Here is a 13,839-nt window from a genome sequence, read left to right on the forward strand (position 1 = left end):
CACCCCATCCATCTGACTTTTCCTCAGTTTACCTATGAACTTTGTAATGCTCCATGAGTTTGGGGGTTAAACTCCACTACACCACGGTCTACCTCCCCCAGAGTAATGGCCTCTGAGTGTGTTTTTAGACTTTTTAATAACTTCACATCTGTTTGAGGATGTTCAAAATTCAAAAGGCTTTGATGAGGATGAGTCTCCATTATGTGATATGATGATAGGCCACGCTACAGTCTGCGGCCATTTCTCAATTTTCTAGTAAGTACACTTGGAAGTGTGTCAGCCTAATTAGTCACGGCCAGTGATTGATTGTATTCTCTTTGGTGAACTCTGCGCAGTATCCAATCACTGGGCGTGACTAATTGGGCTGACACACTTCCAAGTTGCTTACTAGAGCTCTAGAACATTGAGAAATGGGCAGACAGGTTTCAACGTTCATCAGTACGATTCCACTCCTGGTCGATTGACGGCGCTAAACATCCACGGGGAGATTCATTGTCTTTACGCAACAACCGAAAGTTTATCTTGACGCCAAGAGTCACTGGCGGGGATATTCGATCTAGCTGCAGCTGGTTGTCCATGTTAGCAAAACATCACATCATAAACGATGCATTGCTGCATCAGATAATGTGAAAATTGTGATTCATTTTACTGTTCAATATGTAATGCGTGTCTATCTGTATTTCTGTGCGGACTGGAGACTTGGTAACAAAGGTAAGTGCACGCATGTTTTGTATTTGCCTGCCATTAGCTTGACGGCTAAAGTTAGCTACGTTGACAACATAAAACACGGGCTGTGATAAAACAAGCTTTGCTATGACCCGTCGGAAATAAAAACAATAATAACCGAAATTGCAAGACGGATAATGTTTTGTTTTCGTTGTCATTCTGTTTTGGATGTCAACAATTTTGTCAGACTGATGCGTAAGACTTATGCTGCCAATGGGTTTGTGGCAAGCAGCTTGAGTGGCGATATCAAGTTGCTGTCTAGCCCTTTCGATTTCAGAGTTAATTAAACCCAATTGTTAATCATGCTTTTGGCTGAGTATTCCTCGACGAGGTACAGTCCTACATGTCGACGCCAAAGGTCGCCAAATTAATCTGCTCTATGTTAAGTGAGTCACATCTGAGCAGTGAGCACGGTTGGCTATCGCACTAATTACTAAATGTTTTTTCCCCCTTTAAAGCTTTGCGTTTGTTTTTCAATTGCACTGTAGGCCTACATGATAATACTAGGTTAGATAAAGTGTGAAAAGTTGTGAAATGATTTCATTGTCATCACAAAAACCTGGCATTTGAACAGGGGAGTGTATACGTTATAGGTGTTAGGCACTGCAAGTTTATATGGATATTCATGCTAGGATTTTCAAAAAATAAAGCTGAATACGGCATCACCAATATCTTCCAATATTTTTGCATAATAACATTAGCCTGGCTGTATGTCTCCTCTTCCTTTCAGAAGGTTGTGTGTGTGAATCTGACCTGGCTTGGTTACCTGTTTCAGGTTTGTGTGAGTCCTCCACGTGCAGGGCACTATGGATGAGCTGATGGAGGTGGACCCCTCTGCTCACTCGACCACTGCCACTGCTGCAGGGTGGCACTCTCAGCATGCAGTGGGCCAACCTGGCACCACCACCCTCCCAGCGTGGCACTCACAGCCCTCTGGCGGCCTTGGTGGCCAGGCCACCACCCCCCACTTCCCCATTGTCATTGAGGACTCTGGCAGCAGCACGGAGGTGGATGAGGATAATGATGAGGATGATGATGGCCAAATAGCCTCAGCAGCTCCTCCAACCCCCCTGGCCCTCCAGGCTGCCCCGACCACTTCCGCCTCCTCCTCCACCCCCACCTTCACCTCCGCCCTCAGTCAGCTGAGGGAGAGGCCGGGCCGACCCGCGGCAGAGCTGCCACGGAGGCTTCAGCGCAGGCACAGGACAGAGCGGACGCAGAGGACGGAGAGGATGCAGTTGACCAATTTCCTGCCAAGGCTCAGGGCACACAGGTGAGGAGCCGAATACTCCCTTTAATCAGAGATAGTATACAGTATGTCGAGATATTCCAACGTTATGCGTTGCTATGGTGGCCAAGCGGGAACAGGTTCCAGTCTGCTTAAAGGGGGAGTGTGCCATCGTCCATGCGTCTCATCCCTTTTAATGGGAACTGTCCTTATTAAATACCTCCTCTGTGTGATGATCTCACCCCCACCTCACCTCTCCTCCCGTGTGTGTCTGATGTACCTGCAGGTCGCAGGTTCAGTCCCAGCCCCCTTCGCTGCCGCCAGAGGAGGAAGGGTCACGTCCTGATCTCCCTGTGGAGGTCCGCCACGAAGCCCACGAGGCAGGCGGCGCAGAGGAGGTGCCAGGTAGGGGTGTAAATCGGAGCCTTCATTTCGATTCTATATTGATTTCTTAGGCCAGCGAATCGATTATCAAGAATCACAAATTACTTTACAGGCTGGGCTTATGTGTAAAATTGTAAATAAATTAACAAAAGCCGAAATATCTGCTTGCATTTTATTTGAGGAACGTTTTTATTAGTCAGTATTATTATTACTGAATGAGGAAAATCAAATGGCCCAAAAAATGAGTATTATACTCAGTTAGTTATATAGTTATTAATCGATTAGTTATTAATCAATTAATTGATTTTTGTTATTATACTGTAGTAATAGCAAAAATCAGTTGATCGATTAATAGCTATTAATCTGTTGTCTTAAGGGTGAACAGATTATTTGAATTGCTGGCTGTAGGATCGATTCATTGATGCAAATCGATGTATTATTTACACCCCTAGTGGTAGGGGGGCAGGAGCAACCACAGGGAGTACCAGATCCTCCCCACCCCCTCCATGGCCCACAGGAGCCGCCCCTGCCCAACTCCAGTCAGGGCCGCCCCCTTCCCTTGGCCCCCACAGGTATGTCTGCCCTACAGCTGTAATGATGCACTCAACTCACAGTTCCATTTGTATCACCTTTTTTTACGAGTATGTATTAGACCAGTGTTTCCCAACCTTTTTGTGTGCGTGTGTTTGTGCAGAGGAGAGGGATGCTTCAGTTTCTGCAGAGGAGGCGGCTACTCGCACAGCTGAGGTACTCGAACACACCCACACACACACACACACACACACACACACACACACACACACACACACACACACACACACACACACACACACACACACACAACTCATTACATATTTCATACATAAACACATTTCATCTTTTCCCTTGTTTTAGATGTGATGTATACATTCATTGATGCTTTAATTGTTTTTAATGTGAAGTGACCTTCACTGTTTTGAAACGCGCTTAAAATAAAATCTATTTCTATCATGGTTATTATTACTTGTGTGATCGCCAGGTTGCTGCTGGCACCGCCCCTTCCTCGCCAGTGCCGTCCTCCCCCAGCCCTCCTCCGCCCAATCAGGAGCCAGAGCCAGAGGAGGGGGAGGGCGAGATGTGTCCCATCTGCTTTGAACCCTGGACCACGATGGGGGATCATCGGCTCGCGGCCCTGAAGTGTGGACACCTGTTCGGACACACCTGCATCAAGAGGTGGCTCCGCAGCGACGGAGCCAAGTGTCCTCAGGTATACACTCAACTGGCACACTACACCATGCTTTACATTACATTACATTACATTACACTACTCTACAATACACTCAACTATGCACTACACTATACTGTATTGTACACTACACTTCATACACCCCGTTACACTACGTTACACTATACTGCCTCAGATTGAAACATGCACACCTGTATCAAGAAAAGAAGTGTGTGTATTTTGTGTTTTCAGTGCAACCAGAAATGCAAGAAGTCGGACATTGTGCTGTTGTACGCCCGCAAGCTCCGAGCAGTGGACAACACAGAGGAACAAACACTAAAGAGGTATCACACACACACCGCTGCAGATGGAAGAGGTGGATCAAACAGATGAGCAAACACTAAAGACAGACAGACACGTACACACAGGCATGCACACACACACGCAGACAGACAGACAAGCAAGCACGCACGCACTCAGGTAGCGATAGGCACCCAGACAGACAGGCACAGACATGCGCACACACACAGACATGCACACACACAGACAGACAAACAGTTTAGAATGTCCTCTTTGTAAGTCACATTGGATAAAAGCGTCTGCTGAATGTGTGTGTGTGTGTGTGTGTGTGTGTGTGTGTGTGTGTGTGTGTGTGTGTGTGTGTGTGTGTGTGTGTGTGTGTTGCAGGAGTCTTGAAAGAGAGCAGTCTCTGCGTCGTGCGGCCGAGTTGGAAGCGGCCCAGTACCGACTTAGACTACAGATCTCTGAAGAGGAGAGGAATAGACTACGCAAAGAAATACAGGTAACACACACACACACACACACACACACACACACACACACACACACACACACACACACTCTCACTCTCACTGCAGGTCTCGGAAGAGGAGAAGAATAGACTATGCCGAGAAATACAGGTCACACACACACACACACACACACACACACACACACACGCACACAGCAGGTTTCAGAGGAGCATGGAGAACTACAGGCACACACGTGCGCACACACACACGTACTCTACTATCCCTGTGCTTATAGAGCTGTGTTTTGAAGGTGCACTGTGTAGTATGGTGCCTGCCAACTATGCTGCTCATTGTAACTGTGCTGCCCATTGCCAAGTTTGATATTTTTATGACTATTTACTAAATAATAATCTAATATTTAATTGTATGATCAAAGTACAGTCAGTTTTGCAGCAAAAAAAAAAAGTTGAAATTCCAAAATGCCATGGAGAAGATCCACCTTTTCATGAATTAAAAGTGCCATTTTGTTAGTCATAATAAATACTCGGAATTTGATGGTGGCGATAAGCATTTGTGAAAAAGGTAACATTTGTGAATGGGCAGCATGAAATCTGGAAATAAACTACTACAAATAGGACATGCTGCACACAGAATACAAAATGGTTAAGACAAAGTCAAAGCAGCATAGCATGGTAGTAAAAGAAAGCTTTCCATCACGTCTCCTCTCCTCTCCTTTCGTCTCCTCTCCTCTCCTCTCCTCTCCTGCAGGAGCTGAGGACGCTGAGGGCCCAGGTGGCAGCGCGTTCGGGCCCGAGCGGTGCGGGGGCCGGTGTGTCTGCATCGCAGGGTGGTGGTGGTGGCGGTGGAGGGCAGTACGCGTTCAGTGCGGGTATCCTGGTCTCCCAGGCGGGCGGGTGCAGAGTCACGGCGTACTGCGAGCCCCTAGGCTGCCTGCTCGCCTCCCAGCCCTCCGCTCACTCTTCCCTCATACCAGGTGAGCACACACACACACACACACACACACACACACACACACGCACGCCTCTCTCATACCAGGTGAGGACACACACACACACACACACGGGCGCGCATGCCTCTCTCATACCAGGTGAGGACACACACACACACACACACACACACACACTCCTCTCATACCAGGTGAGGAACACACACCCATGCCTCTCTCATACCAGGTGAGGACACACACACACACACACACACACACACACACACACAGACACAACCACACACATGAACACACACACACTCCTCTCTCTCTTACCAGGTGAGTAATACACACACACACACACACACACACACACATACACACACCCTAACTATTGTTTTCCTCTGTGCTTTAGGTTTTGGTGTTAAAAAGATCAGTGCTGCGACTATGAAAGCTTGTCAATACATCCCCATCCACCTGAAGCCAATACGCGGCCTGGCCTTTAGCAGACAGCAAGACAGCCTACTGCTGTCCTGCGCACTCGACAGTACGCTCAAACTCACCAGGTACACACACACACTCACACTCTCGCACTCTCTCACACACACACACACACACACAGCACGACTGTCCTGCGCACTCGACAGTACGCTCAAACTCACCAGGTACACACACACACACACACACACACACACACACACACACACACACATAATCACACACACACACACACCAGTGCTTGACACTAACTTTTTCGCTTACCAGCCATTTTGGCTAGTGGTTTTCCTGACTCACTAGCCATTGGGCCTTTTCACTAGCCATAATTTTCTTAACCATCATAGCAGCTTTAATGAATTATATAGTAGGCTGTAGGCCCTAATAATGTAATGTAGGATTATATAATATAATATAATATAATACAGTATAATATAATATAATATAATACAGTATAATATAATATGCCATAGGGCCTAATAATTAGAATTGTTAGGCCTATTAACTGGTCCATGCATGCATGCTATGGAAATAACAGATTTGCTGATCTGAGGAATGGCATAGCCTAGGCCTATAGTAGGCCTATATTTACCATGCAGAAACACCAAGCACAGTGTTGTGGAAGGGCACAAATGTAAGCTACACGAGAGCAAAATATTTTCGTCTTTAATCTGGAGGGACTTTCTTCATATCATATAGGCCTATCTGTGGAGGATGTCGTCCAAATTGATGCGCAAAGTAGATAGCGCAAAGTCATTGCCAAGTTCGCCTGTCGTCGGTCATGGATGTGGAATAACACCTCTTCTGGAATATTTGCTTATAAAAGTATCCACTAGAAAGCACACACAGATGCGGTAACTACAGAAGGGGCTACGACTTCCTTTCATTCCGTTTAATAGTGAGTTGTTTAAAATACAAACGGACGCAAGGCGAGACGGGCACCTGCGAAGGGACATGCAATGGGATATGCTTTTGTGCAGTCTGGAAGGCTACTACTGCGCGTTTTTTAAGCCCGGTTTGACAGTCGGGAACAACAGCACAAGAAACATGGAGGAATATTAAGGTATGAAGAAATACCGGCAAATCAGACAACAATTTAAACCGAACATTATTAATGCTGCATGTGTCCTTGTCTTATCACTGCGCTAATTAGTCTCGAGACTTTCACAAGAGTAAGACAGACTGACGTGTTTTCCTCTCGCTTTGGTCATTTTAATGTCCACTACTACTAAGTATTGTACTAATGACAGATCGCAAAACAGGTCAGTTGAGATGAACTTCACTACTTTATTTTCACAAAGGTTTCCAGTGACATTTCCAAACGCACGCTGATGTGCCGGTAGCTCCCTGTCACTCCTCTTCGCAAGACTAGCTCTATCAGATTCCTGGCTTGCGTGAGACACCGGTAACACGTGACACAGGTGCTTCATGGGTATTGTAGGCTCGCGAAATCGCATTGTATTGCTTTTGTAGCAAAGACGGTCCGAAGAAAAAAAACTACAAAATGCGGTGCCTCATCATTCAGAATAGTAACGGACCCGCCAGAATGGCTAGTGAACCTTCGGTATCTACTAGCCAACGCCGAAATTCACCCGCATTTGGCTAGCTGGCGGGTGTTAGTGTTAAGCCCTGACACACGCACACACAACAAGACAGCCTGCTGCTCTCCTGCATTTTCGACAGCACATTCAAACTCAGCAACACACACACACGCACACACGCACACACACACACACACACACACACACACACACACACGCACACACGCACACACACACACACACACGTGCTCGTGCACACTGTTGCCAATGTACCAGACTGACATGTGTGGTAATGAGATGGTGATATTACACTATGAAATCTTATTACTACTGTGATATTACACTATGAAATTGTATTACTACAATAATACTAAATTAACACCTGTCAGAAATTCAGTTTGGCTGGTAGAAAAAACAACAACTTACTAACCACTTTGAACTAGAGATGCACCGATACACATTTTTTCACTTCCGATCCGATCCCGATAACTAAATTTGGGTATCTGCCGATACCGATACTGCTCCGATCCAATACCAAAACCACATAAATGCGTGGATTTCAACTTGAGGTAGGCCCAAGATGAATATTTGGTCATAAAAGGAAGTCAGAAGACCAGGAAACCAATTAATAAGTAAAAAGGAGCAAGTTAAAAAGTAACAATCCCATCCTGAAAAGAGTTCAAATTAACATTACACCTGTCTCAATGTCATTACTGGGAAAATTCCGATACTTTGGGGAAATTCCGATCCGATCCGATCTCTGAAGTATGTTGATATCTGAACCCGATACCGATACACCGATACCGATATCCCATCCCTACTTTGAACCACTTGTGTGTGTTGTAAGATTAACATCTACTAGCCGTTTTGGCCAGTTATGAAAAACAAATTAAAGCTTAAAACTTGAAGCTTGTGCAATAATGTAATTTTGTCTTCCTGCAGTCTGCTGACCAACACGGTGGTGTAGACGCAATGTGTTACTCACTACATTTACGTGATGTTTTTAATTCCAAATTAATAATTCCGAATTAAATAGTTCTGTCGAGTTTACTTTGATCTTTCCTTTAATTCCGAATTGTTTACATGATGTTTTCAAAGCGGAATTAAGCTTTATCCAGAATTTAAGTCAGTTAATTCCAAATTAAATGTCCCATGTAAACGTAGCCAGTGTAGTAATATGATCTATTGTAGTAATGTATTGTGGTTACTATTGCAGTTTGTTGACCAATACGGTGGTCCAGACGTACCAGACGGGTGTTCCCGTGTGGAGTTGCAGCTGGTGCCATGACGACAGCAACTATGTGTACGCCGGCCTGACCAATGGCAGTGTGCGCGTCTACGACGTGCGAGACACCAGCACACACGTGCACGAGCTTCACGCCCTCGGCAGCAGGTACACCTCTTCACGCACACACACAGGTGGGCTGCGCTTAACGAGGCTTAATTGAAAACCAGAACAGCATAGGTGGGCTGCACTTAATGAGGCTTAATCAAAATTCAACGTACCTACCGCCCTTTCCACACTATGTTTGGGTACGTAGGGTGTTCAATTTCTAATAGAGGCGAAATGAATCGTACTGTAAGTAGCTGGATTATGCGCTCATAACAGCCATTTTTTTAAGTGTGAAGTTACTGTACACTTTTTAGCACACAACGGCCCCCATGTTTGTTGCGTAGTTGAAAGTAAAGATCTGTCAAACTGCTGATTTCCCATAATGGTAGGAACGTTTTGATTCGAAAGACAATCGGCAATGGTATACATAGTAGGCTTCTTGTGTTCAAACATTTACCGGTTTGCCGGCGCAATGGTATAGCATCTTGGCTCATTGAACATCCGCACCCCCAATTATCGTCCTATTTGGAAAGTGTGTGTGTTTGTGTTTGTGTCCAGTAGCATCCCTGGACTACACAAACACCGCACTTCCAACTGTCAAGTCTTAATTGAAGTCTGTGTGTGTGTGTCGGCGCAGGTGTCCCGTGGCGTCCCTGACCTACATGCCTCGTGCTGCGTCGAGCACGTTCCCGGTGGGGGGCCTCCTGGCTGGCTCTCTGGAGGGCGGCTGCTTTTGGGAGCGCAGGGGCGACACCTATCACCCACACACGCTCCCCCTGGAGGCCGGAAACTGTATTGACCTGCAGGTGGAGCCAGAGAGCAGGCACTGCCTCGTCACATACAGGCCTGGTGAGTAGGGGGGCGTGCTTGTGTGTGCGTGTGCGTGTGCGTGCGTGAGCATGGTGTGGTTCAGGATTCTCCAACCCTGCTTTGTGTGCGTGCGTGCTGCAGGTTGCTTCAACCCGGCTCTGAGATGTGTGTTGGTGGAGATGAGTCATGCATGCATGTTGTTGTGATTTGATTGTGTGTGTGTGTATGTGTGTGTGTGTGTGTGTGTGTGTGTGTGTGTGTGTGTGTGTGTGTGTGTGTGTGTGTGTGTGTGTGTGTGTGTGTGTGTGTGTGTGTGTGTGTGTGTGTGTTTGTGTTCTCCAGGTCGCTCCAACCCAGCTCTGCGGTGTGTGTTGGTTGAGATGACCCGTGACGACAGTACATGTTCCTGTTCCCCAGTCCAGACGTTCACTGCGGGCTGCTCCTCCAAAATGCTAACCAAGAACTCCATCTTCAAACACCCTCTCACGGACAAAACGCTCGTCTGCGCTGGGGATGAGGCGTCCGCCTCCACCATGGTGTGTTTCCTGATACTGTATGTCAGAGTGGCATCATGAAAAAGCGGGATTATTTCACGCTAGACCAAAACTATCCAAAACCCTAACCTGTCACACGGCGTTATTGAGCAAGACTCAACTGTTTTTCCTTTTTTGTGTCCCCCGTCTCTTGCCGTAGGTGTGGGATGCGGCCACTGGGGCCCTGCTACAGAAGCTTCGGGCTGACCTGCCGGTCCTCGACATCTGCCACTTTCAGGCCAACGACACCCACTTCCTGTCCTCTCTAACTGAGAAAATGGTGAAGATATACAAGTGGGAGTGACCAAAGAGAACCCAAAAAGGCACATGGTGCCTACAGCTGTTTTTATGTGTGTCTGTGTATGTGCGCGTGCGTGTATGTGTATGTGTGTACGCATGCTTGAGTGTGTGTGTGTTTTCATGTTCTCGTGTTCATATGTTTATACTGCTGCTACATTTGATAATAAAGTAAAACATATGTTTTTTACTACAATTGCGTGGATTTCTGTTGAATGAATCCACTGGAACAAAACAAAGCGGTGAGGGCCACAGGCCAAAAACAGTCTCTTTCCAGGTTTCATACAGTATATTTACAAAAGTATTTGCCAACCTTCATTGACTCACACATGAACTTAACTGCCCTCCCATTTCTGTGTGTGTGTGTGTGCGCGTGTGTGTGCGCGCGCGCGTGCGTGCACCCCTGCCTTGCGGTTCTCCAATGAGCTGTTCAGCTGAGTGTGTGTGTGTGTGCGCGCGGGACTCTAGAGCAGGGGTTCCCAACCTATGGGTCGGGACCTAACTTATGGGTTGCCAAAGATCCATAGAGGGTCGCAGAGCCCTCTTTATTTTAAGGGGTTTCATTTTAAATATATATAGCCCATGTTGAATAAATGACAACGCATTGAACTAATAAATGCTTAGAAGCAGCAAATTGTAAGTGCTACATTAAACATTTATTCTATATTTGACCAAAGACGAATTGAGGAATAAAATAACTAAAATTAGTTCTCGCAGGAAACAGAGGGCATCTTGTGACTCCGTCTCGTGCGGGCGCTCGCGTGGTTGGGTCACCAAAGCTTACAATAGTAAAAACATGGGTCCCTTAAGAAAAAGGTTGGGAACCACTGCTCTACAGCGTACTCCTGTATTGAAATAATTGTGCTGGAAGTGCTCATGTGAGTTATGTATGTAAGGATCATAGGACATAGGGCTCTCAGGTTTCCGAGACAACTTAAACTGCTGTAGGTCCATCCGGCAGCAGAGAGACAGCCTTGTCCTTGTCAAGTCAAGTCAAACTTTATTTATAATGCACCTCTAAAAACAAAGACAGCTGACCATAGTGCTGACAAATAGACCTAAATAAAAAGAACTTGAAGACACAATATGACTTGAGGACAGCCATGAAACACAAAGGTAAATGAAAACATGCAGGACACCAAGCACAAGAGGGGGGCCATAAAATGAGATTCAGTATAAATAAACTGAACTGAATGTCAATAAGATGAGTAAAAGGTGGATTAAAAACAGATTTAAAAACCTAGTGTTCGAAGGAACCTACCACTTCTATTCTGTTGCACTATCAGCAACAATAGGCAACATGAATAAATTACAGTAACATTTATTATTTTTTATTTGCATAAAATACTGTTTTATTAATACAAATACTTACCCCATGTGATTTGCCAGTTGATTAGTAACATGAAAGACTAAACAAATGAATGCCCCAAAACAGCCCGGAGAAATGGACCGCTTTGGATGGCGTGCACATCAATGCGCATGGCAAAGCTCACACAGGGCACGCAAGTCAAGAGAGGAGAGCTAGCCGCTGCTAGCCTACCTGCTGCCTCCTGTTTCCAGTCGCCTGCCTCGGCTCCTCTGGCTAGTTACTGAAGATGGCGGCGTACAGACGTGTACATTCTCTGCTGCTGTCGCTGTCCCTGTGTTTATATGTGTGTGTAGTTCAGTCAGGGAAAACCCCGAATGGCGGTGGGAATGGGAATGCGGAGACCGCCGGTAGCCCCCAGAACCAGGGCTCTCTCCCTGCTGGTGCTGCCGCGGTGGCGAATGCAGTTCCCGGGGCTGTGGCAGCAGCCGCTCAGCAGCAGCAGCAGCCACCACCGCGACGCACCACCGGTTGGAAACTGTCAGAAGAGGAGGCCTGTCGGGAGGATCTCTTACGGCTTTGTCCGAATAAGCACTCCTGGTCTAACAACCTAGCCGTGCTGGAATGCCTGCAGGACCACAAAGAGGTAACACTAAGGAAAACGTTCAAGTGAAACCCGTAGCTTTGTTTATGTGGTGGGGCCGCTGCCTGCTTCTCTTGCTAGCGTAGCTAGTGTCTGAGATCAGTAGAGTTGTCAATTGATTGTGGGTCAGGGTGGGATCACATCTGGGACAAACACATGCTCACACGGGACTGTGCTTGTATCTCAGTGTCACACTGACAGTTGTGTGTTTGTTAGCCTGCTAGCGCCGTTTGTATGAAGCGTAAAATGCACAGCTCCATTCGTGGCAACCAGCAGCTAACGAGGAAGCTAGAATCTTAGTTCTGACGAGCTGGCAGCATTGAGATAAAGCGATGGAGTCAGCTCGCTAGTCTCATCCGATAGAGTAAATTAGTACTGTCAAGCAGCCCGAGAGACAATCAGTTATTCTTATTTGGATATGAACGCTGTCTGTGTTGTGACTGACGAATTGCCCAGCGCAAGAAAGCAGACAAACTGGCTGTTGTGTAGACTAGGCTAGTGTGTCAGACTGGTGCTGATGCTGATATCAGATGATGAGTCAATGAGTCCATAGTGTTAAAACCTCCCCAAACTACACAATCAAAGTTTAGGCCTACTGTAGGAGTGCCAGAGCAGTATTTTCTTTTAATCCATTCTGCTAATTAGTTGTTGTTTTAGCACATCTTACATGTAGGCCTAAGCGAGTGATGAAATTGGCTGTTGAGGAATCCTGAATGCTGTAGGGCTAACCCCACTAACATTTTTTGGTTTCCAGACGTTCCTGGAACAAGATCCTTGCAAAGTCATTTTGGTTCTGCTTAGGTTGTCAATTGGTTGACAGGAAAGTTAAATATTTGTTTGTGGTTTACAAACCAGTGGTGGTTCCCATTTGGTTCCCTCACCATTCTCACACGGTCCCTTTATCCTTGTTCATGTCATGTTGTTCAATACATGGCTTGGCATGTGTCTCAACAACATTACCAGAGATTCTTTAAGTATAGAGATATGCCAATGTAATAGGTTGCTATGGGCACCTAACATGACCAGGTTCCGGTCTGCCTAAAGGGGCGTGTCATAATACTCCTAGCATTGAATAGAACAGTCCTTAGGTCTGCCTAGGTCTGCCTAAAGGGGGATTTCCCCCCCTCCCCCTTGCAATAATAGAACCCGGAAACAATGGGCCAATGGAACCTCTCTCTCTCTACTCTCTCTGACATTACTAATTAAGAGAATTAAGAGACTCTTGTTGAAATGTTCAGCTTGAGCGCCCTACGCACTGAAACATAGTGCCCGAAGTGTACTAGGCTAGTGTGCGACATGAGACATACTGTATCTCTCTTTCTCTCCTGCCTCCTCTTCTCCTGTCCCCATCGCCCCCCCATTCCTCCTGTCTCCCTGCCCATCTCTCCATCTCCCCTCTCCTCGTGTCTCCCGTCTCCATCTCATCTCTCCTCCCCTCATCTCTCCTCTCTTCTCCTCATCTCTCCCCTCCCCATCTCTCCTCTCCTCGCCTCATCTCTCTTCCCCTCATCTCTCCTCTCTTCTCCTCATCTCTCCCCTCCCCATCTTTCCTCTTCTCTCCCCTCCCCATCTTTCATGTTCTCTCCCTTCCCCATCTTTCCTCTTCTCTCCCCTCCCCATCTCTCCTCTCCTCTCCTCATC

General features: G+C 46.6%; 2 protein-coding genes across 2 annotated transcripts in view; both read left to right on the forward strand.

Moving 5' to 3' along the window:
• The first annotated feature begins 525 nt into the window (after positions 1-525).
• rfwd3 (ring finger and WD repeat domain 3) lies at positions 526-10,445 on the forward strand. Its single transcript, XM_063197356.1, has 14 exons — positions 526-711; positions 1,502-1,999; positions 2,241-2,359; positions 2,791-2,910; positions 3,033-3,085; positions 3,357-3,584; positions 3,795-3,886; positions 4,230-4,344; positions 5,063-5,288; positions 5,656-5,806; positions 8,493-8,669; positions 9,247-9,458; positions 9,762-9,955; positions 10,113-10,445. Exons 2-14 carry the CDS (start codon positions 1,533-1,535, stop codon positions 10,254-10,256), a joined length of 2,298 nt encoding a protein of 765 aa, XP_063053426.1. The 5' UTR covers positions 526-711; positions 1,502-1,532; the 3' UTR covers positions 10,257-10,445.
• Positions 10,446-11,781: 1,336 nt separating this feature from the next.
• glg1a (golgi glycoprotein 1a) overlaps positions 11,782-13,839 on the forward strand; it is a 30,583-nt gene continuing 28,525 nt past the window's right edge. Inside the window, exon 1 of the mRNA XM_063197355.1 lies at positions 11,782-12,201. Coding sequence (XP_063053425.1) covers positions 11,845-12,201 — 357 coding nt within the window. The 5' untranslated portion in view covers positions 11,782-11,844. The remainder of the gene's footprint in view (positions 12,202-13,839) is intronic.

This window comes from Engraulis encrasicolus, chromosome 4 (genome assembly GCF_034702125.1).
Source record: "Engraulis encrasicolus isolate BLACKSEA-1 chromosome 4, IST_EnEncr_1.0, whole genome shotgun sequence".
Classification (NCBI taxonomy): domain Eukaryota; kingdom Metazoa; phylum Chordata; class Actinopteri; order Clupeiformes; family Engraulidae; genus Engraulis; species Engraulis encrasicolus.